This window comes from Stenella coeruleoalba, assembly GCF_951394435.1.
Source record: "Stenella coeruleoalba genome assembly, chromosome: 16".
Lineage (NCBI taxonomy): Eukaryota > Metazoa > Chordata > Mammalia > Artiodactyla > Delphinidae > Stenella > Stenella coeruleoalba.
The window spans coordinates 14,065,890-14,088,951 of NC_137162.1; the positions used below are offsets into that span (position 1 = coordinate 14,065,890).

General features: G+C 50.0%; 2 protein-coding genes across 2 annotated transcripts in view; both read left to right on the plus strand.

Annotated features, from left to right (window-relative positions):
* Nucleotides 1-14,357, plus strand: part of HSPA12A (heat shock protein family A (Hsp70) member 12A) — a 68,757-nt gene extending 54,400 nt beyond the window's left edge. The window contains exons 7-12 of the mRNA XM_079899230.1: nt 2,383-2,554; nt 6,143-6,229; nt 6,812-6,916; nt 7,868-8,126; nt 8,805-8,908; nt 9,842-14,357. Coding sequence (XP_079755356.1) covers nt 2,383-2,554; nt 6,143-6,229; nt 6,812-6,916; nt 7,868-8,126; nt 8,805-8,908; nt 9,842-10,479 — 1,365 coding nt within the window. The 3' untranslated portion in view covers nt 10,480-14,357. The remainder of the gene's footprint in view (nt 1-2,382; nt 2,555-6,142; nt 6,230-6,811; nt 6,917-7,867; nt 8,127-8,804; nt 8,909-9,841) is intronic.
* Nucleotides 14,358-16,928: 2,571 nt separating this feature from the next.
* On the plus strand, nt 16,929-23,062 carry SPMIP5 (sperm microtubule inner protein 5; the record flags this gene model as incomplete). The annotated part of the gene is given in 10 exon segments (XM_079900031.1): nt 16,929-16,983; nt 19,281-19,359; nt 19,361-19,413; nt 19,416-19,496; nt 20,922-20,953; nt 20,955-21,120; nt 21,123-21,131; nt 21,652-21,729; nt 22,850-22,980; nt 22,982-23,062. Coding segments are annotated over 10 exon segments (765 nt in total).

The window sequence follows — 23,062 nt, forward strand, 5'->3', positions numbered from 1 at the left end:
CTGAACTTTGGAGGAAAGGCTTGTACATCCAGGGCCCATTGTTGCTTTGTAACGCGTCTCCTTCTCCCTCAGCCCATGTTGTGGGAGCTGGGCCTATGAGCTTCTGTTCTAGGAGGGCCTTGGCTTTACGTACAAACCCATGAGGATAGAAGAACCAGTCCACGAGCGCTGTTCTATAGACGGGGCTCCTCCTGGTGTCACTTTGGATTTCCTCTTCTGGGATCCTGGGGATAAAGGTTCAGAGGTTTCACTGTTCCTGGTGGCACCTGACACGTGTAACCCATGTCCTATTTCATCGGGCATCTTAACCTTTGTCTGCCTTTGTGCTGAGGGTGTCCGAGGAGACACTATGAGAAAGTGAGGCTGGGGGAGGGGGCACCTTCATTCCCTTGGATGGGGAAATCTTGTTGCGTATCTGTGTCACTAACCTATTGACCCGTGTAAGCTAAGGGCAGACCTGGCCTCTTTGACCTGGGGACCCTGCTGATGGGCACAGATGCTGCCCTTGTGGTAGGCCTTAGCCAAGGGTACAAGGCAGGAAGGAGGCGGGTTCCTGGTGGAGGGTGTAGGCGTGTGCGGTTCCATCTGTTCTTGTAATTTGGTCCAGACGGGTTCTGCCCTTGTGAGGCATTCATGGTTTCGGTTCGGTCCAGACGGGTTCTGCCCTTGTGAGGCATTCATGGTTTCGGTTCGGTCCAGACGGGTTCTGCCCTTGTGAGGCATTCATGGTTTCGGTTCGGTCCAGACGGGTTCTGCCCTTGTGAGGCATTCATGGTTTCGGCAGAGTGGAGATTTTCAGTCACCTGCCGGCTGATGGTATCTCATTAAGACGTAATTAACTGGTTCGTTTGGGGTGTGGTTATTAGTGACAGTGAATGACAGCAGGTCTAGGCGGTACTGTCGCAGAGTGAATGAGTAGAGAGCGTACCTTCAAACCAGTTCGGGAGTATTAGGGGCGCCCGCGGGTTTTGTCAAAGTACAGAGGCCTGGGCCCTACCCCAGTACCTGGAATTACTAAGAGCAGGAGAGCTGAGAACCAATTAAAGAGCTGGTCTGCAAGGCTCAAGACCTGGGCCTGGGCTGCTCTGCCACTTCTCTGGGATACGCTGGAGCCTAAGACTGGCCTGGTTTTAGCACTGAAAGGCCCGTGCCCCAGGAAACCGGGACAGTTGGTTGCCCTACCTCTCCGAGCCTTGGTTTCCTTCTTCATAGAGTGAAGGGCTTGGACGAAAGGCATTTCTAATTTCTAACCTGAGCTCCCCTCCCCTCCTTGCCCAGTAACTGACCCTCCTAAGCTCCTTCCGCGCACGCCCGTGACTCTAGGCCAGCTCTTCCCCACCGGGTCATTGTACGTGTGTGACATTAGGCAGACCTTTGTCCCTGGTTGACGAGATGAGCCCACTAACCCCCCAGGGGCCTGGGGACACCTGGGAGCCTTCTCCAAAGGGGTACCACGTGAGAGCGCATCCCGGGTTTCCTCGGAAACGGCAGCAAAGTCAGCAAACGCAGTGCTGATCGAAGGAGCTAGTTTTTATCTCCTATTGTGCTGGCGACCACGGAAAGCCGCGAGCTTGGGCGGCTTCAACAAGCAAGCTAGATCTCGTGCTCCAGGTCAAGGCCGTGAGAGGCCAGTCCGGGCCGTGTCTCTGAGCACCCTCAGAAGGCTGGTCCCGGAGCCTCCTGGCTGCCCTTCGTGAAGCCTGGAGGGGCTGTGACTGGAGCAAGCCCGGTGTCATGGGGCAGAAGCATTTCTGCTGTGAAAGGGGTAGAGGCTTTGAATAAGATAACTGTCAGTGGCCTTTCCCCCTGCACTCTAGGAAAGGGGGACTCTGTGGGATTCCACGGGGGGCTTTCTCCTGGAACCTTCCTGGTGCTCTGGAGATAACAGATCAGATTCCCACACGACAAAATCAGACGCTTGCATAGCTGAGGCCCAGTGATGGCCTTTCTGTTTCCTAGGCCACCAAAGATCGGGGTTTGCTACGATCCGGTCAGACCATTTAGTCCTGGAACCGGAAACAGACCATCGGCCTTCCATCCCGTGGTGGTTTTCAAAGTTTTCGGTCCTTTGCCCCTTTGTGCTTCTCAGTTCTGGGCCAAGCAGGCCCCAAGTGCAGGAGGCCCTGAGGCTCACAGAGCCTGGAATTTCCCAAGGGCGCTTGTACATTTTCGTTCCCCACTCTGTGACGTTTGGGTACCCGGCTTGGGGACCAGCACCCGATCACCCCCGATTTTAGGCTCTGGAGAGGGCTGTGGAGGGAATTTCCCAAACAAGCAGCTTGTGAGTGTCCCTTCCTTGCGGGTGTCAGCCCAAGGCGTGGGTGTCCTTGGAGGGGTCCTGGCCAGGGAGCCTGGGTCCCAGCCTTGCCTTCTGTCTTCCAGGCAGGCCTGGCTTCCCCCGAGAACTCAGAGCAGCTCATCATTGCCTTGGAGCCCGAGGCGGCCTCCATCTACTGCCGGAAGCTGCGGTTGCACCAGATGATCGAGCTGAGCAGCAAGGCCGCGGTCAATGGGTACAGCGCCAGTGACACAGTAGGAGCTGGGTTTGCACAGGGTACCTCCTGCTCTCTCTCTCCCCCTCCCTGCTGTCTTCCCTCCAGCCCCCTGCATGTTTCTGTGCCTTGGAGTTTTAAAGGCACTCAGTGCGGTCGTGAGAAATCAAGATGCTTCTGAAGGAGGTTGGCCCTTAAGTACCTCTGTGCTCAGCCCCCTACCTGGCCCCTCCAAGGACCCCCGTAAACTCAGCAGTGGTTACCCTAGTTCGTCACCCACCCAAGTGCCTTAGGGGAGAGCACTTCTCTCCAAGAACCCAAGGGTGGCCTGAGAGCGGCTCTCGGCCTTGCATTTTACTGGGCGTTTAATCTCTCCTCTCTATGAACTGATTCTTAATCTCATCCCACGTGCTTGTTATTAATTCCTCCGTTAAGATTGTTGATTTATTGCTGACTCACTCACTGGGGCCGCTTCGTGTGTGATGAGCTCAGTATGTGTCTTAACTGTAAACCTGGCGAGAGTTGAAGCTAGAGATGGAAAGGGCTGACGTGTCCTGAGGGGCTGATGCTCGTTTAGCTGTGGGAAGGAGCATCGCCCATGGAGACCCGGGATGGGCATTTTAAGGGCCTTCTTCTCTTTAATGTTTACTATATGCAAGTTGCTCACAATCTTGTGCCTCAGGACTGTTTTCCCTGGAATGCAGGGTTCCGTCGGTCTGTCCAGGACCACGGAGTCTGCAGACACCCTGGATCACTCACAGCCACGTGAGTGAGCATGGAAGCTGATGGGAGCCGGGGAGGTGGCGCTGTGCGCCCCGGCTCTGAGCTCTGTGCCCGGGTGAGGGCTCCGAGGACAGAAAGCCCCCCATCGCCCAAGCCCGTCTCCATCCTGCCCTGCAAGGCCCAGGCCCAGGAGGAGAGGGATGCCATCAGTGAGAACGGTCACCAGTTGGTCCCAAGCTTTTCTTGGTCCTCTTCCCAACGCCTGTCTCTGCACTGCCTGGGGTGCTGGGGCCCAGGCTCACGCTTCGCAGGCACACATTCTTCCTGCCCAGACAGGCCTCTCTTCCTCTTCCCAGGGTGACTCTGCCCCGGCAGCCACTGCTCTTCATTTTGAACCCAGGGTGGAGGCGTCTGTTAACCTCAGCCACAAGACAGTGGCAGGAAGTTCGCTTGTCCCCAGGCTGCTGCCTCAGCCTGCTGGGGCCACGTGTTCACACCCTGGATCTGATTCACCCAGAATGAATGGAAACGGGCTTCCCCTCAAGTTTGAGGGCTTGATTTGCCTTTTTCTCACAATGCTTGGCCTCCCCATCGTGCCAAGGCTGGCCTCACCGCTAACTAAATCCAATGCATTCATGTTTTAAATACTCAGGATGATCTCATTATTTACATTTCCTTCTTCATTGTTGTAACTGGAAAAAAGAGGAGTGACTGACTGGGCTCTGTATTTCATATGCTGGTTCTTTCGCCATTGTTCATAAACAGCAGCTCATGTCAGAATTAGCTAATTCAACACGGCATTGACGCTTCTTAAGTATAACATTCACATTTGAGGGGGGAATTGTTTTGAATGCTTGCCTTCCCCAAGAGCTCAGTTTTCGCTTCCCTTTCTTTACCATATCCTACCTACCTTCACACTGCTGTGTCTGTGTCCTGTGCCTTGTGGGATTTACTGTTGTTTCCTGTGCTCAGAGGGGTGTCTTTGGTTTTTGAAATCCTCAAATTGTTGGCCACCATCCCTCAGAGGGGCAGTGAGACAGGGGTTCTATCTCAGCGTTGCTTTACGGTGGGAACCTGTCTCCCGGAAGGACGGGGTGCTTGCTATGTGCCGAGGCCTGGCAGAGCACTTAATCCGGGATACCCAGGATGGCATTAATACCCTGAGACCCCCTGGCTGTTTTCTGCCCTCCGATGCTCCTCCCTGATGGACTCCCAGTGGCCACCACTGAGGAGACCAGAGCTGGCACTCTGCCTCCAGCACTGCAGGGTTTGCTGTCGGTATTATTTTACTCCAAAAAGACTTAACGAGATTAGAAAAGGCTACATTTTTCTCAATCTTGGGCTTAATTTGCCCGGAAAATGAGATAATTTTTTGAAGCTTAGAACATGTTTTCTTAGCCTCACTAGGATGTTTATTATGAATGCCATTTCCTTAGTCATCTAGATTGTTTTAGAAAACCAGTGCCCACTACGAGGTGTGCAACATAAGTTCACCTGGAGCCGGTGTTGGGAACAGCAGAGAAGCCCTGAGTTTGGAGATCCCTCCCAGGCCTGCGGGAACTCTTTAATCGGGATGGGGGGGGCGGGGGGGGGGGCGGCCTCTCTGCTCTAAACCAGAGCCTGAGGAACTTAAGGCTGGCCCGATGTTTGCCATTCTAATCCCCAGAGAAGATGTTTTGCAAACACTGTGCTCCTTGCTGAAGGAGGCTGGAGGGTCAAGGGTTCTTTATTGGATAACCAGCAACAGATGGATTTGTAGGGCTTAGAGACTAAAAAAAATTGGTCGGGAGGACACTTGTGGGATGGGACAGCGAGTGGTGGACAGAGCCTTCGTCTGTAAAGCCAGGATTGCTCTAAACTGTTCATTGTAGTGATCATTTGTTGGGTTCCCAGTCTCACACTTGGTGCTTTGCCTTCCTTATCACTTGCTGTGTGCCTGGTGTCACAGTGGGTGCTGAGGATAAATCAGACGGCTGGTCCCTGCTCTGCCTGTGAGAGACGTTAAGTGATTTGCCCAAATTCCCATCGTGCCGGTGCTCTGCTGCTTCCCAGGCTCCCTCTCACAGCACCTTTCTCACCTCTTAACATTCGTATTCTGCTCTTTCAGACTTCACTCTAAATTGTTAAATCTCAAAGGCAGAGGGGGTCCGTGGCCTGAGGGTTAATTTCAGGCTGCAAGACAGAGTCGTGGGAACTGCAAGTCCCTTGACCTCCCTGACCTGGTTTCCTCGTCTGAACACAGGGCGATATGATTTGTGCCTGTCCGCCTCACGGGGCTGTCAGGAGGCCTGCGGGGCAAGAAATACCCATGCGAGTCACAGCCCCTGAGTACCCCGAGCCACCCCCAGGTTGTCCCGCGGTGTGCAGGAAAAAGGCAGCGCCGACTTTTCTAGGTTCAGCCGTGCCACCTTGCGGCTGAAGCGCCACCTTGTGGCTGAAGAGCATGTCGACTTCAACGGGGTCTGGAAAGGGCTCCTGGCCGTTTATCCAGGATCCAGATTAGGAAAACATACCCCGCATTCCTTCTATCAGACAAAGCTGCTTGATGTGAAATTATTTAGCCAAGCGCACTGAAGGCTGCTTGGCAGACAGCCTCCTCACTGGGGCAGCAAAGCCAGGAAATTGGCCTATTTTATGCGCATTCCCCTGAAAGTGTCCCTGGAGGAAGGGAATCTCATCAGGGTGAGCTTTTCAGCAGGGCATTGGCCAGAGCTGCCAGGCAGATGAATAGATGAAGGCTGGTGGAAATAGCTACTTGCTCTGGAAGAGCTGACTCTGTCATTCCCTATGTTGCATTTATGTAATCGTTTTGATCAAGTATCGCCAAATGTTCTGTTCCTAAACCCCCCAGGCTCTTTTACCTCCACTGACTGCCAGCTTTTTCATGTTTTCTTACCCGTCGTTATTTTCTTTCTGTTGGCCACTAGCCAAGGAACACACACGACGTAATCGGCAGAGTCGAACCTTTTTGGTGGAGAATGTCATAGGAGAAATCTGGTCCGAGCTGGAGGAAGGTAGCATCCTTAAACGTCCTTTGCCCCTGCTGGATTGTGTGTGTGTGTGTGGGGGGGGGGGGCGGGGACTGCTGGCAAAAATGCATTTCTATTTGTTCCTTTTGTACTTTTGGAAAATGTTCCAGATCAGTTGGTTTTACAGACCACTCACCCAGGGAGAGCTCTTTTTGGAGCTGTAATTTTGCATGTTCTAAAACCATATAGGTTCTTCAGAAGAAAAGTAGGAATTGGAACTCACCAGTTCCAGAGTGAGTCTTGTGCTAAACAGCAGGTCATTTGATGGTGCTATTAACTTGGCAGGAAGTGGTCCACACGTGTCAGGTATGCAGCAGCGCATGACCTGAATGCTTTAGTCCTAAAGGTTCACTCATCTGGGTTCATCATCCATGCTAACCGGCACTTCTGGGCAGACACTATCTCATCTCTTTAGTCATGAATAACTCACTGTGTGGCTAATTAGCAAAACTGTTGTACTAATGAGTGTTGATGGTGCTTAGCTGGGTGCACCAAGTCATCCTGGCAGCTTGTTCCAGGACGTGATGGACAAGTGGTCTGTATAAAGGTTGGCTGTTTTTGTACCAGGTGACAAGTATGTGGTAGTGGACAGTGGCGGTGGCACCGTAGACCTGACAGTCCACCAGATACGGTTACCGGAGGGACACCTTAAAGAACTGTACAAAGCAACAGGTAAGCCTGAGAAAATGAGAAAAATGGCTAATTTTCTCATACCTGAGCTGTTTTACCCATTTCAGATTTCTCTCAGTATCTCATTCTTTCAGTGCCATCAGCATGTGGAATTACAGGCAGTGGAGGATACGGATGCATGAGACCAGAGAGCAAAATGCAATTAAATGGGGCTTCCCTGGTGGTGCGGTGGTTGAGAGTCCGCCGCCAAGGCAGGGGACACGGGTTCGTGCCCCGGTCCGGGAGGATCCCACATGCCGCGCGCGGAGCGGCTGGGCCCATGAGCCATGGCCGCTGAGCCTGTGCGTGCGGAACCTGTGCTCTGCGGCGGGAGAGGCCACAACAGTGAGAGGCCCGCGTACTGCAAAAAAAAAAAAAAAAAAAAAATTGCAGTTAAATGGCCTTTAAAACACAAACCACCATAACTTGGGTTTGGGCATAAAGTGAGCCTGTTTCAGATCCTGGCCACTATCGTCACCTGTGATTTGGTTAAGCTTTCTAGGGAGGTCCCACGATGCCTGGTCTTGATTCAAGATCATCAAACCAAAGAACATTCTCTTCTTCTTGGTGGGGTGGGGATGAATCATTAGTAGATCACAGGGACTAAGTGAGGTCTGCTGGTTTTCCAGACACTGTCCTTGGATTTCCTGGGTGGGAAGACCATGATGCCCCTAGTTAGTTAAAGGTATTGATTTTATTTAAAATGTAATTGATTTTAAACAGATTGTTGACGAGTGATTTCTGTAGGAAAGTTTCTCCACGTGGAATGAGAAGAACCTAAGGGTTTTAAAGTGTAAGTAAAAACGCATAGCTGCGGTCTGCTGGCTAAGTGGGTCCAAGGCTGTGCTGCTGTCTTTGAGCAGAGCCCAGAACCCAGGGCAGGCTGCTTCTCAGACGCCGGCTTCCATTTCTGGCCGTTGTTAACAGTGGTCTCCCTTTGTGTCCTTGACTCAGGTGGACCCTACGGATCTTTAGGAGTAGATTATGAATTTGAAAAGCTTCTGTGTAAAATATTCGGGGAGGATTTTATCGAGCAATTCAAAATCAAGCGTCCTGCGGCCTGGGTTGACTTAATGATTGCATTCGAGTCTCGCAAAAGGGCAGCTGCCCCGGACCGAACTAACCCTCTGAATATCACCCTGCCCTTTTCCTTCATTGACTACTACAAGAAGTTCCGTGGGCACAGCGTGGAGCACGCCTTGAGGAAGAGCAAGTGAGCTGGGCTCATGTTTGGCTCGGGACAGTCTGGGGGGTAGAATGTGTTCGTGGGGAGGAGGAAGGTGGTGTGGACTCTGAGTTCCAATCCGACACACTTGCTGTGTGACCTTGGGCAAGTGACTCAACTTTTTTGTTCCTTGGTTTTTTCACCTGGAAAATGGGCATGATAATTGCACTTACCTCAAAGGGTTGTTGTGAGGATGAAATGTATTCATATATGCTTAGCACAATGCCTGAGACCTGGAAAATACTACCTCTGTGTCAGCTATGATTACGCACTAAAAAGATAAGCTGTGTGAAATCAGGGAAGTTTGTCTGGGGCCCCAGTGTCTACAACAGGACCTGATGCATGGGTAGTAGGTGCTCGGCAAATATTTGTTGAATTATTTATCACCCTGCCTTCTGCACTAGACTTTGGCTTCCACTGTCTCAGGGGAATGTTGGCCACAGGCAAAAGCAAAGAGAAACAAAAGAGGTTATGCCTTAGCTTTGAAGCTTCTAAGAGTCTAGGTCCTGGTGGTTTAGTGTATTTCTAAGGGTTTTTTGGACTTTCAAGCCCGCTTCAGCCCCCTCGGATGTGACAACCATTCTACCAGGGCCCGTGACTATGCAGGTTAGCCCGGGTATCCTTTATACACTCACCGCTCGTTCTCTCTCTGCCATGCCTCCACAGTGTGGATTTTGTGAAGTGGTCCTCGCAGGGGATGCTGAGGATGAGTCCAGATGCCATGAATGCCCTTTTTAAGCCGACCATTGATAGCATCATTGAGCATCTCCGTAAGTGATCAGCCAGGGCTCGGCCACTCAGTGGCCAAGAATGGGGACTGATGTTTCCAATATCACCAACCAGTGTATGTGAAGTCAGGATGGCAGGGGGTCTGGGTCTTGGAGCCGCAGGCCAGGGCCCCGGCAGGAGTGGGCAGGGCCTGGGCATGCATGAGGGCGGTTGCTGGGCACTGGCTGTGGATCCCTCACCTCAGGTACTGCAAAGCAGCCCAGAGCCTGTTCTCACTTGGGCTTCCATTTGGCTTCAAAAGTCAGAGAGGCGGGAGATCTAAAGCGATATTATCATCGAGTGACAGGCCTTAGGGAATGGATGGTCTTTGCTGTATCAGAACAAATTAGAAATCACAACCTCTGCTAGGGAGGAGGAACTGTTGTGTAAACCAAAGAAAGGTCTCCCACAAGAGAGCAAACGGAATCTGGCCGTGCACTTAACCTGCTCCCTCAGGGGCCCTCGCCCAGGGACAAACAGTAGGCTCACCAGGGGCCTCTTTCAGTGTCCAGGCCCTCCACACACTTCCCACCCTGCACCTACACAGTCAGAACTCCTAGAGGTGGGATGGGAATTTTATGAAAACCAAAGAATAATATTGATAACAGCCTGCCTTAACAGAGCCGCAGGTTTGGAGAGGGCAAGGGGTATTCATTTATGTGTAACAAAGAACTACGTAAACTGATCACTGTCTAGCTGTTAAAATAAGTTTCTGCTTAGCAGTAGCTTTGGTTTTTATTCCTGAACATATTGATGTACAAACCCCTCCTTTCTTTAAAAGATTGGCTCTACAAAAATATTCCGTTCAACAAGGTCAGACTAAGCCTGTCCTCCAGCTGGCCCAAGCGGCTTTGTCCATTCTCCACATTCTCAGGCCACCCAATCCCCCCCTGGCTTTTGGTGACAGGTCTCTGTCCATTACTCTTCCCTTTCAGGGGACCTGTTTCAGAAGCCGGAAGTGTCCACGGTCAAGTTCCTCTTCCTGGTGGGCGGCTTCGCCGAGGCGCCCCTCCTGCAGCAGGCGGTGCAGGCTGCCTTCGGCGACCAGTGCCGTATCATCATCCCCCAGGACGTGGGCCTCACCATCCTCAAGGGCGCCGTCCTCTTCGGCCTGGACCCCACTGTCATCAAGGTGCGCCGGTCCCCGCTCACCTACGGGGTTGGGGTGCTGAACCGCTACGTGGAGGGCAAGCACCCGCCCGAGAAGCTGCTGGTGAAGGACGGCACTCGCTGGTGCACTGACGTCTTCGACAAGTTCATCTCCGCTGACCAGTCCGTGGCCCTGGGCGAGCTGGTCAAGCGCAGCTACACCCCGGCCAAGCCCTCCCAGCTGGTCATTGTCATCAACATCTATAGCTCTGAGCTCGACAACGTGAGCTTCATCACCGACCCCGGGGTGAAGAAGTGCGGCACGCTGCGCCTCGATCTCACGGGGACCAGCGGCACTGCCGTGCCCACCCGCAGGGAGATCCAGACGCTCATGCAGTTCGGGGACACTGAGATCAAGGCCACGGCCGTGGATGTAGCCACTTCCAAGAGCGTCAAGGTTGGGATCGACTTCTTAAATTACTAACTGGCCCTCCCCGCCGCCTGTCCCCCTGGGCTCAGCTCACCTGCATCTGCTGACCTCAACCCTGACTGTTCTTTCCCTGCCCTTGACCCTAGCCATCACCCGTCTGAATTTCAGCAGGGAAGATGAGAACAGCCAGGGCTAGAAATAATTAGGGATTTTTGAGGGCACACTGGAGTCAGAAAAACTGTTGGCAGTGAAGATGGAGGTGGGGAAATAAGGAATTTGAGGATCCCAGAAAAGCAGCTAGTGTTCATAGGTACGAAGTGGTGAAACCCCCACCCCCACCCCCCGCCGCCCCACAAGGGAATCAGTACATTTCTGCAGCAGTGATCGGGCTTGGGTCGAAGAGATCTCCCTTATGGAGAACTTAGGATGCCCTGTCGTGATCCTTCCAGATTTGAAATAAGATCTTTGAGCCAGGAGGAGATTCTTCATCTCTCTTGAGACTTTTCTTTTTTACATGTTTTGGATGGCAGTCGCTTATAAAATGCCATCCATCTGCAGTTAATTTCTTTTCATCATGGTGTGATTAAAAGTGATGATTCACCGGGAACTTGGAGGGTTTTTAGCTGGTGGGAGAAGACTGCCTACACTGGGCGCTATTTTAGGTTCTCATAATTTAAATTCCAGAAAGGGTTAGTGAAGAATAACTGTAGCTTCAGCTAATCTACTAGGATTTGTGAGTGGGAGAGCTGACACCTCGACTTTTCAGCAGGTAAAAATTTGCTTCGAGGGAAATGGATATTGAGCTAGTGACATATCCCAAATTATATGCTGTGATAGAACTCCCCAAAGGCCAAATCCTGATTTCTGAATTCATAAGTAATCTGCATTAACCTTCGTAGGATTCTGTGTGAGAAAATGAAGTTGCAGGTTGCCTCCTTCACATCACCAAGCCCGGGAGTCCGGAACAGCCCCTCCCCTTGACAGGCACACGTATCTTAAACTAACTCCCTCCTCCCTGCTTGCCCTCATCTCCCTAAGAGATTTGGCCATTTATTTCCACATTTTGAAAAGAATACATTGGTGATACCTGGGCAGAGAATCTGTTTAACGAAATGTTTCATTTAAAATCTTCAGTTTTAAAACTAGAACTGAAGATTCTATCTAAAGGCATTCAGAGATCTGTACTTAGTGAATGAAGCTGGGTTTTTTCAAAGCAGATCTGTGGATCTCCCGCGCAAGAACTGCCTGGGCGCTTCTGAAATACAGGTTCCTGGATTCTGTCCCTTTTATGAACTCAAGTCTTGGAGAGGGGAACCAGAATCTGCAATTTTTAGTAAATGCCACAGGGGACTGTGGTTCAGTTGGAATTTGAAAACTCCTATCTTTAGGGTTTTGGAAAGCTGGGGCCCAGACCAGAGCCTGCAGCTTCCAGTTGGGTTCCCTTAGGGAGTGAGTCTGCAAGTGAAGAACCACAATCCCACACGTTGCCCTCTCGTGAGTGGGGCTGGAGCTCCAGCTGGCTCGGGGAGGACGCTTTTAACCTTCACAGGAAGGGCCCGGGGGGGAAAAAGATTGGAAGAAAGGCAGCCTCAGAATGGGGCTGAGGAACCAACGGGTGTGTGTGTCCGCTCTCCATCCTTCCCCACTTGCAAAGCCAGTCTTCAACATTCAGGAGCCAACTGAGGAAAAGCATCAAGAACCTGACTCAGCCCCTGTGATCTGTTCAAAGCTGTCTTTTCCACCTGCTGGAGTTAACTCGATTTTAAATCACCAGAGGCATGCATAACGAATGAGGGGAGGGTGGATGACTCAGCCACTAACTTTGAATACTTGGATTCACAAACCCATTATCATATGCAGATTTTAAGTAGCATTTCCAACTTCATGCTAAGTGTCTTCTTTTTCCCATCGCTTGCTGCAGAATTCCCTACTAGAACGTGAAACACTGACAAACCCAGAACTAGAGGATGCTGGTCACATACTTAGTAGCGGGGTTTCGCATCGAGACACAGATGTGGCTCTAGGGTTCTCTCGCTGCCTGCTCGGCTTCAAAAGCTAAATGTCATGGGTCTGTCTTTGGTGTTGCCAGCCATACTCTACAAACAAGACTTTTCCATTCAGTTATAAGTAATATAATTTTATGTACATATAATATTAGAAAATTGTACAGAATCTTGATTTCTACAATGCGCTCTTGTTAAAAAAAAAAGGGAAAATGCTCTTTGAATTTTGTTGATGACATTGCTGCCTTTAAGTTTCCATGGTTTCATTTCTTAATTGTGCTTACTAGACATTGATTTGTACTGATGCTAAGCTATGGACTGTGTGCGCAGACTGAGCAACAGACAGAGGTGCCTAGGGTCAGAATCCTCTACGAAATAGACCGGCTGGATTGACAGCTCCATCAGACCTTCCTACACACACATCCTTCCCAAAGGTTCACAGTTTATATTTAAAGGTGCATAATAATGTATCGATTCTCCTGAACTGTCTTTGAGAGCTGAACGTTCTGGTTCTGTAAGCCATGTGACTGTGCAGAAAAACCTCCGAAAACTCTGTGTCCCTGCAGGGTTGTCAGCGTCTCCTTGTGGGGCGAAGCAGTCACTCTGAAGGCAAAGTGTGATGTTTTCAGGACACCAGCATCAAAGGGAGGAATCAGGTGGTACACAAATCCAGCTTTTCTACTGGATTAAGTGTAAGTTGAGTAATAGAGTCAAGTCCTTTTCTTGCCTAATGTAAGGCCTTTCCCATCTTGCATTAAGGACGTCTCCTTGTCTATTTCTCTTAAATGAAACGGTTGAAATTTGCAATGTTGGCAAAAAGATGATGGAGAGGGGGTGATGATTTTACTGGATTTTCTTCTGCTCCAGAGATGCAGCCCTGATAGTCAGACTCTTAGAGGGAATCCTCAAATCCACCCCTTCTCCCCTTCCCCCCCACAGAAATATTCTAGAGTAAGAACACTGGATAGGTACATGTGGACACATTTTCTAATCTTAGAAAGTTTCTAAAAGGCCCGTTGTCTTAACACATCACTCAGTTGTCCCTGGCGTATTATCTGAGGTTCAAGTTTCTTGGAAGCAGAACTGTCAAAGGGTTTCCTTTGTAACTTCCCTTTCTGTACACAGCAGGCATTAATAAATGTTGAATGTCAGACAAGAATGTCACATGGACAAGAGAGGAAAGAGGAAACATACAAGCGTTTCTGCAGACCGATGGCTAAGATGAATCCAGATTACAGAGCCTGCCCTACCCCTAGAATGTTATTTAGATCAAGTTTAGCTTTTAGAGTCCAGGTCTGGTTAATTGCCAGGGTGGCAAAGAATCGCATGCACCTATATAAACAGGAGTCAAAATGCATTATTAGCTGAAGATCGAATCACACATTGTAGAGATGAAATAGCTGTGATTAAGCTGCGTATTTATGCTGGGAAATGGCTGAAGTGGGTGACTAGTATAAAAGTTGTTGGCCATAACATCGTATCTCTTATCGGCTTGGAATATGGAAATATATTCTAAAATAACAGCCACTGGGGTCTTGTTCACTATAAATTCGAACTTCACAGAACGTGGCAGCAATTCACAATCTGACTGTATCTGCAAACTGTCTTCACAGATGTCTAATAAAGCAAAACTCTGGATCTCATGTGGCCCAGACTTCTTTTGTGCACTCTGAATTTGTAAATGGAATTATAGATACATTACTGACTTTCCCCTCTGCCCCATCTCAGATGGAAATTGATTTTCAGGTCTTTTCCTAGGTGTTGCAAGCTTTATTAACTTTCATTCCAATAAGACTGGCTCCTCTGTTCACTGGGAACCAAGCCTCCATGGACATCCACGAACCCCTTTTCCCTTGAAGCCAAAGAAAGCAGCCTTGCCAGAGAGAAGGCAGATAAGCCACAGTGACAACGGACAACTCCACTGCACCCAAATGAAGGTCATTAAAAAAAAAAAAAGCAGAAGGCCAAGGACTGATGCCTTGTCCTCTGGTATCCTAGCAGGCACAACTGGCTGGCCGCTGCATCTAGGGCCTTGGGTTTATTCCAGGCTCTACGTCTGGGTCACCCTCCAGAGTTGGCTCTAGGAGTTTCTGGATAGTCTGAGGCGGGCCCTAGGACCTCGAGGGAGGTATAAATGGGTTCTTCCCAAGTGGGTAGCTACACCAGCTTTCATCTGAAGTTTAGTTCCCATGAGGAGAGGTCGGGAAGGCCAGGATGTACAGTCAAACAAACGTGTATTGCAGAGTAGAGCCAGCAGGCAGTGTGGCTGCCGTTTCCTCATCTGTAGGGAGCGGCTGGGACTAGCCGTCTGTAAAGGCCACTCAATCCCTGGATCTGGGTCACACGGTGGGCATCTTGGTTTTGTCGACTTAAAAAAAGTGCACAATGTGAGAGTTGAGAGCTAAGTTTCACTTGGGACAAAATGAGGGCTATAGCCCGGGGGACAGCATTTCAGATAGTTCTGAGAAACTGCTCTGAAGAGGTGGGGGGGGGGGGGAGTCAGTATACATGTGATTCTGGTGAAGAGGGAGTCCATGCAATCAGGCACATATTTTTTGCAGGTTTCTGCTAGTCGTGAGGAGCGGACGTCACCATGAAGGATTTTAGTGCTTTTCTAAATACGAGGAGATGCAAGAATTAGGCTCATAAAATAAAATCGGCTCCTGAAAATATCTAACTCTCTGAAGACCTGTTGGGCCAGTTCTTCCCAGAGCACAGAGGGCCTCTTTTCTGCTCTCCACCCTGAACTCCTTTCAGGGGGTGTTGAAAGTCAGCAACTTCAGCAGCTCCTGAATTAATCCTTGTGGATGGCAAGTGCCCATGGCAAGTGTCAATTTGTAGTTGACAGTTTCAGTCCACTGAGATGAAGGCTCATCTCCCATAAAGTGAGGACGGTTAGGAGTACGGCACCACCTTCCCAGCATCCTTCATTTTGGTGCTTTGTCCCTCTCTGCCCGGCTACCTGTCCTGGCCATCTGGAGATTCTCCTAGTAAGAGACACGAGGCTAGGAGGACAGGGGTGCGAGAAGCCCAGGGGAAGCCGTCTGGGACACAGGCCTCTGCTTCCCTCCCAGGCTGCTTCCCCCGCCCCTGCCAAGGCCTGTTCCCGCCAATCCTCTCCCCCCAGCCCAGGCCTCCCCAGTGTCTACATCAGAAAAGGCGGCTTTGACCCGGATCCCTTCGTGTACCCCTCCCCACAATTTCCAAACCCAGAGCGGCCTCGCCTGGGTGAGACCGTGTATTCAGAACGGAGAACAGCTTCGGAGGCAAAATATTTTCCGGGCAAATCTCTGCATCTCACCCCATAGACCGACGCTGAGCGAGTTCACTCGGGTTCACCAGTGGCCTCTGGCTTCCGGGCCGGACTTCTCCAGGAGGCCAAAGGGTGATGAAGGCGGGAGGGGCGGGCCCTAGGACCCCGAGGGAGGTATAAATGGTCCGACTCCGCCCCTTCCCCCCCCCCCCCCCCCCCCCCCCCCCCCCCCCGCCCCTCCGCGGTTGAGGTGAGCTCAGAAAGGCCGGGAGCCCTGGTGGAGGCCGGGCCAGGGCAGGAGGTCCGGCGGGGCCAGGATCCAGGCCAGCCCAGGTGAGGACGGGGCGGGGCGGGGCGGGGCGGGGCGGGGGGAGGGGGCGTGCCCACGCTTTCTGACCCGCTCCCCGGCCATACCCCCAGCACACCCCCTTTCTGCGCTCTTCCCTTCAGCCTCCTCCAGGCAGGCCTCTGGGCTGGGTCTGCGGCTGCGCAGCCAGCCACGCACCCGCGGCACACTTCTGGGCAACATAATCCTGCCCCCAGAGTGTAGACGTCTTTCGGTCACACCTCCTTGGACACAGGGACCTTCAGACAAGTTACTTAACTTCTCTGTGCCTTATTTTTCCATCTGTAAAATAGGGACTCAGGTAGGAACTTAGCCTTAGGGCGGCCGTTAGCGTTTCACAGGAATACAGTCCTGTCTTCAGCCGTGTTGTAGCAGGTGTTCTTCAAATGTCTGAACTGTTTAAAAAATTTCCATCACTGCTGAGTAAACCTTGCCTGAGGCCCTCCCCTCCACCCCTGAGGCCACTTGTCCTGGCCACAAGGGCATGACTTTTGAGAGAGGAACTGGCTTGGTAGGGTAGGACTTGGAAGCATCAACAGATGCCAGATGCAGGACCTGGTCCATTTGGGGGCACCACAGGCCATCCCAGAAGGGAGAAGGGGTCTGGCTCGGGAGACAGCATCCACGTAAACTGGCCCTGTTCGGTCCGCCCCCCGCCGCCCCCCCCGCCCCATCGTGGACTCCATGCCAGCCTTTGCAACTTCTGATCCTTTCCAGCCACAGTTTACTCTAATTCTTTGCTATGTCCTGTACATTGCATGTTTAACAGCATCCTTGGCGAATTGTGGTGCTTTCTCTCTGTCCTAATCCCCGGGCAAGGTTATTGACGCCCAAGGGCTCTAGCACATGCGCAGTGAGTTCTCCAGGCAAGGACTTCCCTTCATTAACAGAGAGCAAAATCATGGGGTCTTCCAAGACCTTCATGAGACACCTGCCAATCACACCAGGCTACAGTGGTAAGTGGTGATGTGCCCTGCAGGGGGACCATGGTCCTGATTGCTGTCCCTGCCTTGCCCTCCTGTCCATGTCCGACCGGCTTGTTGGAACCAGTACAGGCACTTTAGCTTTAAAGAAATTTGCTGAAAGTGTTTCATTGCTGAAGATGGCAGATAACTGGGTTCTGAGAAGTGGGGAGATATAATCTAGGCAGATCTCCCAGGACATGGCCTGGCATGTAAGAAGCGCATAATTAATGTCTGTTATATACATTTGGACCAGGATAGACACAATGCATAAGCTGAGGCTCTGTCCTTCTTCCCAAGTTGTGCTGTTCTCATGAACTAGGGCTGTCCTTATGGTCCCATTTCTTCCTGTGTCCCCTAGAGGGATGGTGACCAACTTTTTTGGTTTGCCGGGAATGGTCCCAGTTTTAGCACTAAAAGTCCTGCATCCCAGGAAACCCCTCAGTTGTTGGCAAACCAGGACAACTGGTCACCCTACCTAAAGGCTTTTCCTCCTCAGGCTTCCGAGAATTTACTAAATCACATCCCTGTGGGTAACAAACCTGGTGGTCCCCAGAGGCCCTCTGCTCTCACATATAGGTATTCTCGGTGGGGAGAGGCATGGAGAATATTCCAAGGTTGCCCATCCTCACCCTGGTCCTACTGGTTGGTTAAGAGAATAGGCTTTGGATTCTAAGAAACTGAGATGCCAATCTCTCCCTGGCTATTATCTATGTGATTGTAAGTAAGTTACTTACCTCTCTATGGTAAGTAGAAAGTTCTATTAAATGGTTGTATTAGTTTCCTAGGGCTGCTGTGTAAAACAACAGATGTCTATTCTTTCACAGTTCCAGAGGCCCAGAGTCTGAAATCAAGATGTCGGCAGGGCCGTGCTCTCTCTGATGGCCCCTGGTGTCCTTGGTTTGCGGCAGCATCACTCCGGTCTCTGTCCCCATCTTCACATGGCTCTTCATGTGGCCTTCTGCTCAGTGTCTCTGTGTCTGTGTGTCTCAAATCTCCCTCTCCTTTTTCTTATGAGGACACCAGGCACTGGCTTTGGAGCCCACCCTAAATCCATGATGATCTCATTTCCAAATCCTTAGTTACGTCTGCAAAGACCCTATTTCCAGATAAGTTCACATTCACAGGTACCAGGGGTTAGGACTTGGATAGGTCTATCAATTCAACCCATTACATGGGGTAGGGATAGATTCCTCATAAGACTGTTGTGAGGATTAAAGGAGCCAGCACACATAGCCTGTTTAAAATATCTTGGCCCTTAGCAAGACTCAGTAAGGGTAGCTTGTATTCCTATGTGTGTGTGTGCATATATCAGGTAAAATCTATGCAGATCAAAGTAGACCCTGATGGAGAAAGACCTCTGTGACAGGGCCCCTGGGTGTCTACGATCTCCTCCATGATGTGAGGGTATCTTTTAATTGTCCCAAAACTGGGGAGACTGGATAGTGGGTGGAAGACTTCCAACACTGTCAAGAGCAGTTTAGTAATTGGATTCTTCCAGAGGAGGTTTCTTGCAGGTGCACAGGGTGAGGGTTGCTGCTCTCAACCCTGGGGCCAGGTTTTCTGGCCCTGGGGACAAGGGCAAAAATGGTGGGCTTCAATAATGGGATTGACTTATTTATTTATTGACAGTTCAAAGCCAAGTCTTAACGAGTTTTTCCCCCTTTGTTCTTTTAAAAACTGGTCCTATCATGGCAGCGTTATAGTACTTAGGATTCAGCATCCAGTTTAAATAAATAGTTGTGTTTTACCCATACTAATTGTAATGATTACATGTTATTTTGTGGGAGATGGTGAAAAATTGTGCTCGGGGTGGGTCTCACAGATAATGAATTTACCTTTTTGTGTAATAGGTCTCTGCTTTTAATAAGCCCGCAATTTCCCGGTGGTCTGACAGAAAAGATCCCCAATTGCATTTGGGAAGTGTCAAAGAAAATAAGCTTTCTCTCTAAAAAGATGAATAATTTCAATTACTCCTTTGACTAACATTTTGGTCCATTAAATGCTTTCCCCGTTTGCCGTTTGGGCTGACATCAGGGGCTTTGCTATCAAAGAATATTACTGTCATTGCCTTTGTTGAAAAGGGCCTTCCCTCCCCGCTCTAAGGTCAGTTTTTCATGGCCTTGGGAGGGCCCGGCCGCAGTGGAAACAACAGCGCGGCTCGTATTAATGGCCTTTGGGAAAATGCAGTGTTGCCGGCCAAGGAAGAAACGGCAAGGGGTGGGCTGAGATTCTTGGGGCTTTGGGCAGGTTCTGAATCCCTCGCTGAAGGTCGTGATCGGCTCTTGCAGGCTTCGTGCCCTACCTTAGCTGCCAGGGCAGCTGCAGTGAGGACAACATGTCCCACTGTCTGAAAATCTTCCAGGAGAACACAGCGGAGTGAAGACCAGCTGGAGGACTTACGCTGCACAGTGGCCACTGCCCCGAACTAAAGCCCGTCTGCCCAGAGGAGACGGTCCTGTGGACCCTGCACCAGTATTACCGGCGGTACCGCCCCTTGAGTCGTGGTACCGGCTCCCAGAAACCAGCCCCCCTTCACCCTGGGCCCAAGCACAGGGCCTGGCCGTCTTGCTGAGCTGCCACTGAGGGCACTGGGTCCAGCACAGTTCCAGGTCCCCAGGCGTCCGTGCAAAATGGAGAGGCTCAGTTTCTTAAAAGGAGAAAGAAACATTTCCAGGGGGAGAGGGAGACAGGTGGGGAGGAGGGTGCTAGGTACTAAGCTCCCTGGGCAGTCATCACAGAGGTTCAGAGAGCCGCTGTTGTCTCAGTAGGTACCGCTTTTAGTTGCTTTCTCTGTGCTGGCTACTGTTATTTCATTAACCACCCACGATGACCCTTTGAAGTCGATACTATTATTCCCACTTTAGAGCAGTGTCCCTTGTCTGAGGTCAGACCTTGGTTTGAACCGAGCTCCTTCAGGTGCTGGCTGGGCGGGAAGGGGTTTTACACTGAATAACAGTCACAATGACAGTGACAAAGACAACTGACAGTATGATTGTATAATGTGAATCATCACAACAATGATTTGTCCTAGACTATTTTTAAGGCCTAAAGGCCTATAAGAAAAGTAATGGACCGATTGTCTTTATTATTATTACTGTAATTGGGGACTTTTCGAGAACACACGCTGACCCACATGTTTGGCGTGCTTTAAAAAATTTCCAAGTCATTACAAGGAACATCTGCCTAAGAGGTGGGATTTAGCCCAGCTCCATGAGTATCTGCTATGTGACCTAGGGCAGGTTGCTTCCCCTCTCTGGGCTACAGTTCCTTCATCCAAGGCAGGGAAGGATGGACTAGACACTCCCTAGGGTGCCTTCCAGCTTTTAGGTTCTGGGACTCAGTGGCCTAATTCAATTCTTACAGCAACTGAAGGGCAGTTGTCTCACATCTCACAAATGTGAAATTACCAAAGGACAGCCAGCCGGGCAGCTAGAGCCGCGTCTGCTGTGCTGTCTCCTGACCTGCGTGCTTCTCTGGATTCCCTTATTCAGATGGTCAAAGAGCATTGTCCGAAGCTTTTTTTCTTTTTCCTTTTGTATTTAGTCTGAGAAAAGAGTGGGATCTGTTTAAGAGCAAGAACTTGGGAATCAGAGAGACCTGGGTTTGAATCCTGGCCCTATCCCTTCCTTGCTATGTGACCTTGGCCAAGACTTTCTTAACCTCTCTGAGGTCTCAGTGTCCTTCTCCACAAAGTGTAGGTAATAAAGGCACCGACTTCTTATGGTTTGTAAGAGAATAAAATGAGAGCCTATGCAAAGCCCTACCAAGGTGCTGGCACGCAGCATCAACCAACCATTGGTAGCTGCCCTCACCACGTCTAGGGGCCTAATGCTTCCCCTGGGGCGATTGTTGGGATGCCAGCTAGCTTAGGAGCATCGCCCACTGTGTGGCTTCTCAAAGCCCTCAGGAAGCATGGCATCTTTTTACAGAATGCAAATACATAAAGAAACCTCTTCAGGAGCGCCCCCATCCCCGGCTGGGCAGGCTACCTACCGAGAGCCAGGGTCACTGAATTAGGCTGTGCCACGCGGTACACCGTCATGGCCAGAAACTGCTACAGGGACTTCCTGGACGTCATGGAGCAGACCAAGAGAGCACACCTGAAACCATATGAGGAGGAAGTCTGGCTTGTAACTCAGGTAACAAGAACGAGGGGAAGAGCAGATCTCAGGCCAGGGGTTTCCAGATGCCCCCAGCCCAGCGCTAGGACTGTTTTTTTTTTTTTTTTTGATGTCTCTTTTGTTTTACAGAAGGCGCTGTGTTTGTAATTGCAGGACTTGCCAAGTAGGCAGCCACGTCCTGCTCCCAGCCTGTGCCCAGCAAGTTCCAGAAGCCTTGCTTCTGGTCTTTGCTGGTTTGCAGGGAGAGGCTGGCAGTAAAAACCAACTGGGGCCCCTGTCCAGGCAGCAACCTAAGGCTCAAGCATGCTGAGGAAGGGAGATGGTAGGGCACTGCATGGAGTGGGGGGCTCTCGTGGCCTCAGTTTTCCCTTCTGTAAAATGGAGATGATGATCCTTTAGGATAAATCGTAAGGATCAGAAATAAACACACCGTGCTCATGCGGGACCTGCACAGATTATATTTATTTTTATTATTAATGAAAGGAATAGCTCTATGACTTTTGTTCTTACTTTAGAATAGATTGAGTTAGGCCTGCAGCACCTCCTGTTACCCCTTCTCCAAAAATGTTGCTGCATGAAAGGCTGCTGCCAAAGTATCCGGATTTCTCTATTCCAGGTAAGGGAGGACTTTCCTTCCTTCCTGCTGGTTTTAAAAAGGGGATGGTTCCAATTTCTCCACATCTTTGCTAACGCTTTTTATTTTCTGCTTTTTTTTTTTTGATATTAGCCATTCTAATGGGTGTGAGGTGGTATCTCTTTATCATTTTGATTTGCATTTTCCTAATGATTAGTGATGTTGATCATCTTTTTACGTGCTTATTTGCCATTTATACATGTCTTTGGATAAATGTCTATTCAAGCCCTTTGTTCATTTTTGAATCAGTTTGTTTGCTTTTTTGTTGTCAAGTGTTTGGAATTCTCTATATATTCTGGATACTAATCCCTTATCAGATATACAATTTGCAAAAATCTTCTCCCATTCTGTGGGTTGCCTTTAGATTCTCTCGTACACTGTAGATGGGAATGTAAAATAGTTCAGCTGCTATGGAAAACAGTATGGTGGGCTCTTGAAACAATTAAAATTAGAATGACCATACACCCAGCAATTCCACTTCTGAGTATATTCTGGAAAGAATTGAAAGCAGGGTCTTGTAGAGATATTTGTACACCCCTAATTATAGCAGCATTATTCATAGTAGTGTAACCCAAGTGTCCATCTAAGGATGAAGGGATAAGCAAAATGTCATCTATATGTACAACGGAATATTATTCAGTCTTAAAAAAGAAATTCTGACACAACCTACAAGACAGATGAACTTAAAGGACATTATGCTGAGAGAAATAAGTCTAACAGAGAAAGAAATAACATATGATTCAATTTATATGAGGTACTTAGAGTAGTCAAAATGAAAGACAATAGATTAACAGTGATTGCCAGGACTGAGGGGAGGGGAGAACGGGGATTATTGCTTGATAGGTACAGAAGTGCAGTTTTACAAGAGAAGAAGAGTTACGGGGATGGGTGGTGCTAATGTTGCACAACAGTGTGAATGGACTTAATACTGCTGAACTGACACATAAAAATGGTTAAGATGGTGAGGATTAAGTATGTTTTAACACAATAAAAAAATTGTTTTCTAAGTAGAAAAAAAAAAAAGCGGGTGGGATGTTTGCAGCAGCCCCTCTGCCTCACTGGGCCACCTGCCTGCAATTTGTGGGGCTGGTTTATCTTCCAGGTGCTAGGTGTCCTACCCTTGGAAGAGTCCTGATGGAGGACCCCAGACGTCCGGTGAGGTGTGGCTGCGCTCAGAGGCCAAATGTCTTATGCAACGGGAGGATTTATCCAGAGCCACTCTCTTCAGTAAAGGGCGTGGAAGGGTAGAAGTGGAGAGCCTCCCAAGGAGAGGCACACACTAAGGGGGGCTCAGAAGCTCGCCATTCTCACGTGA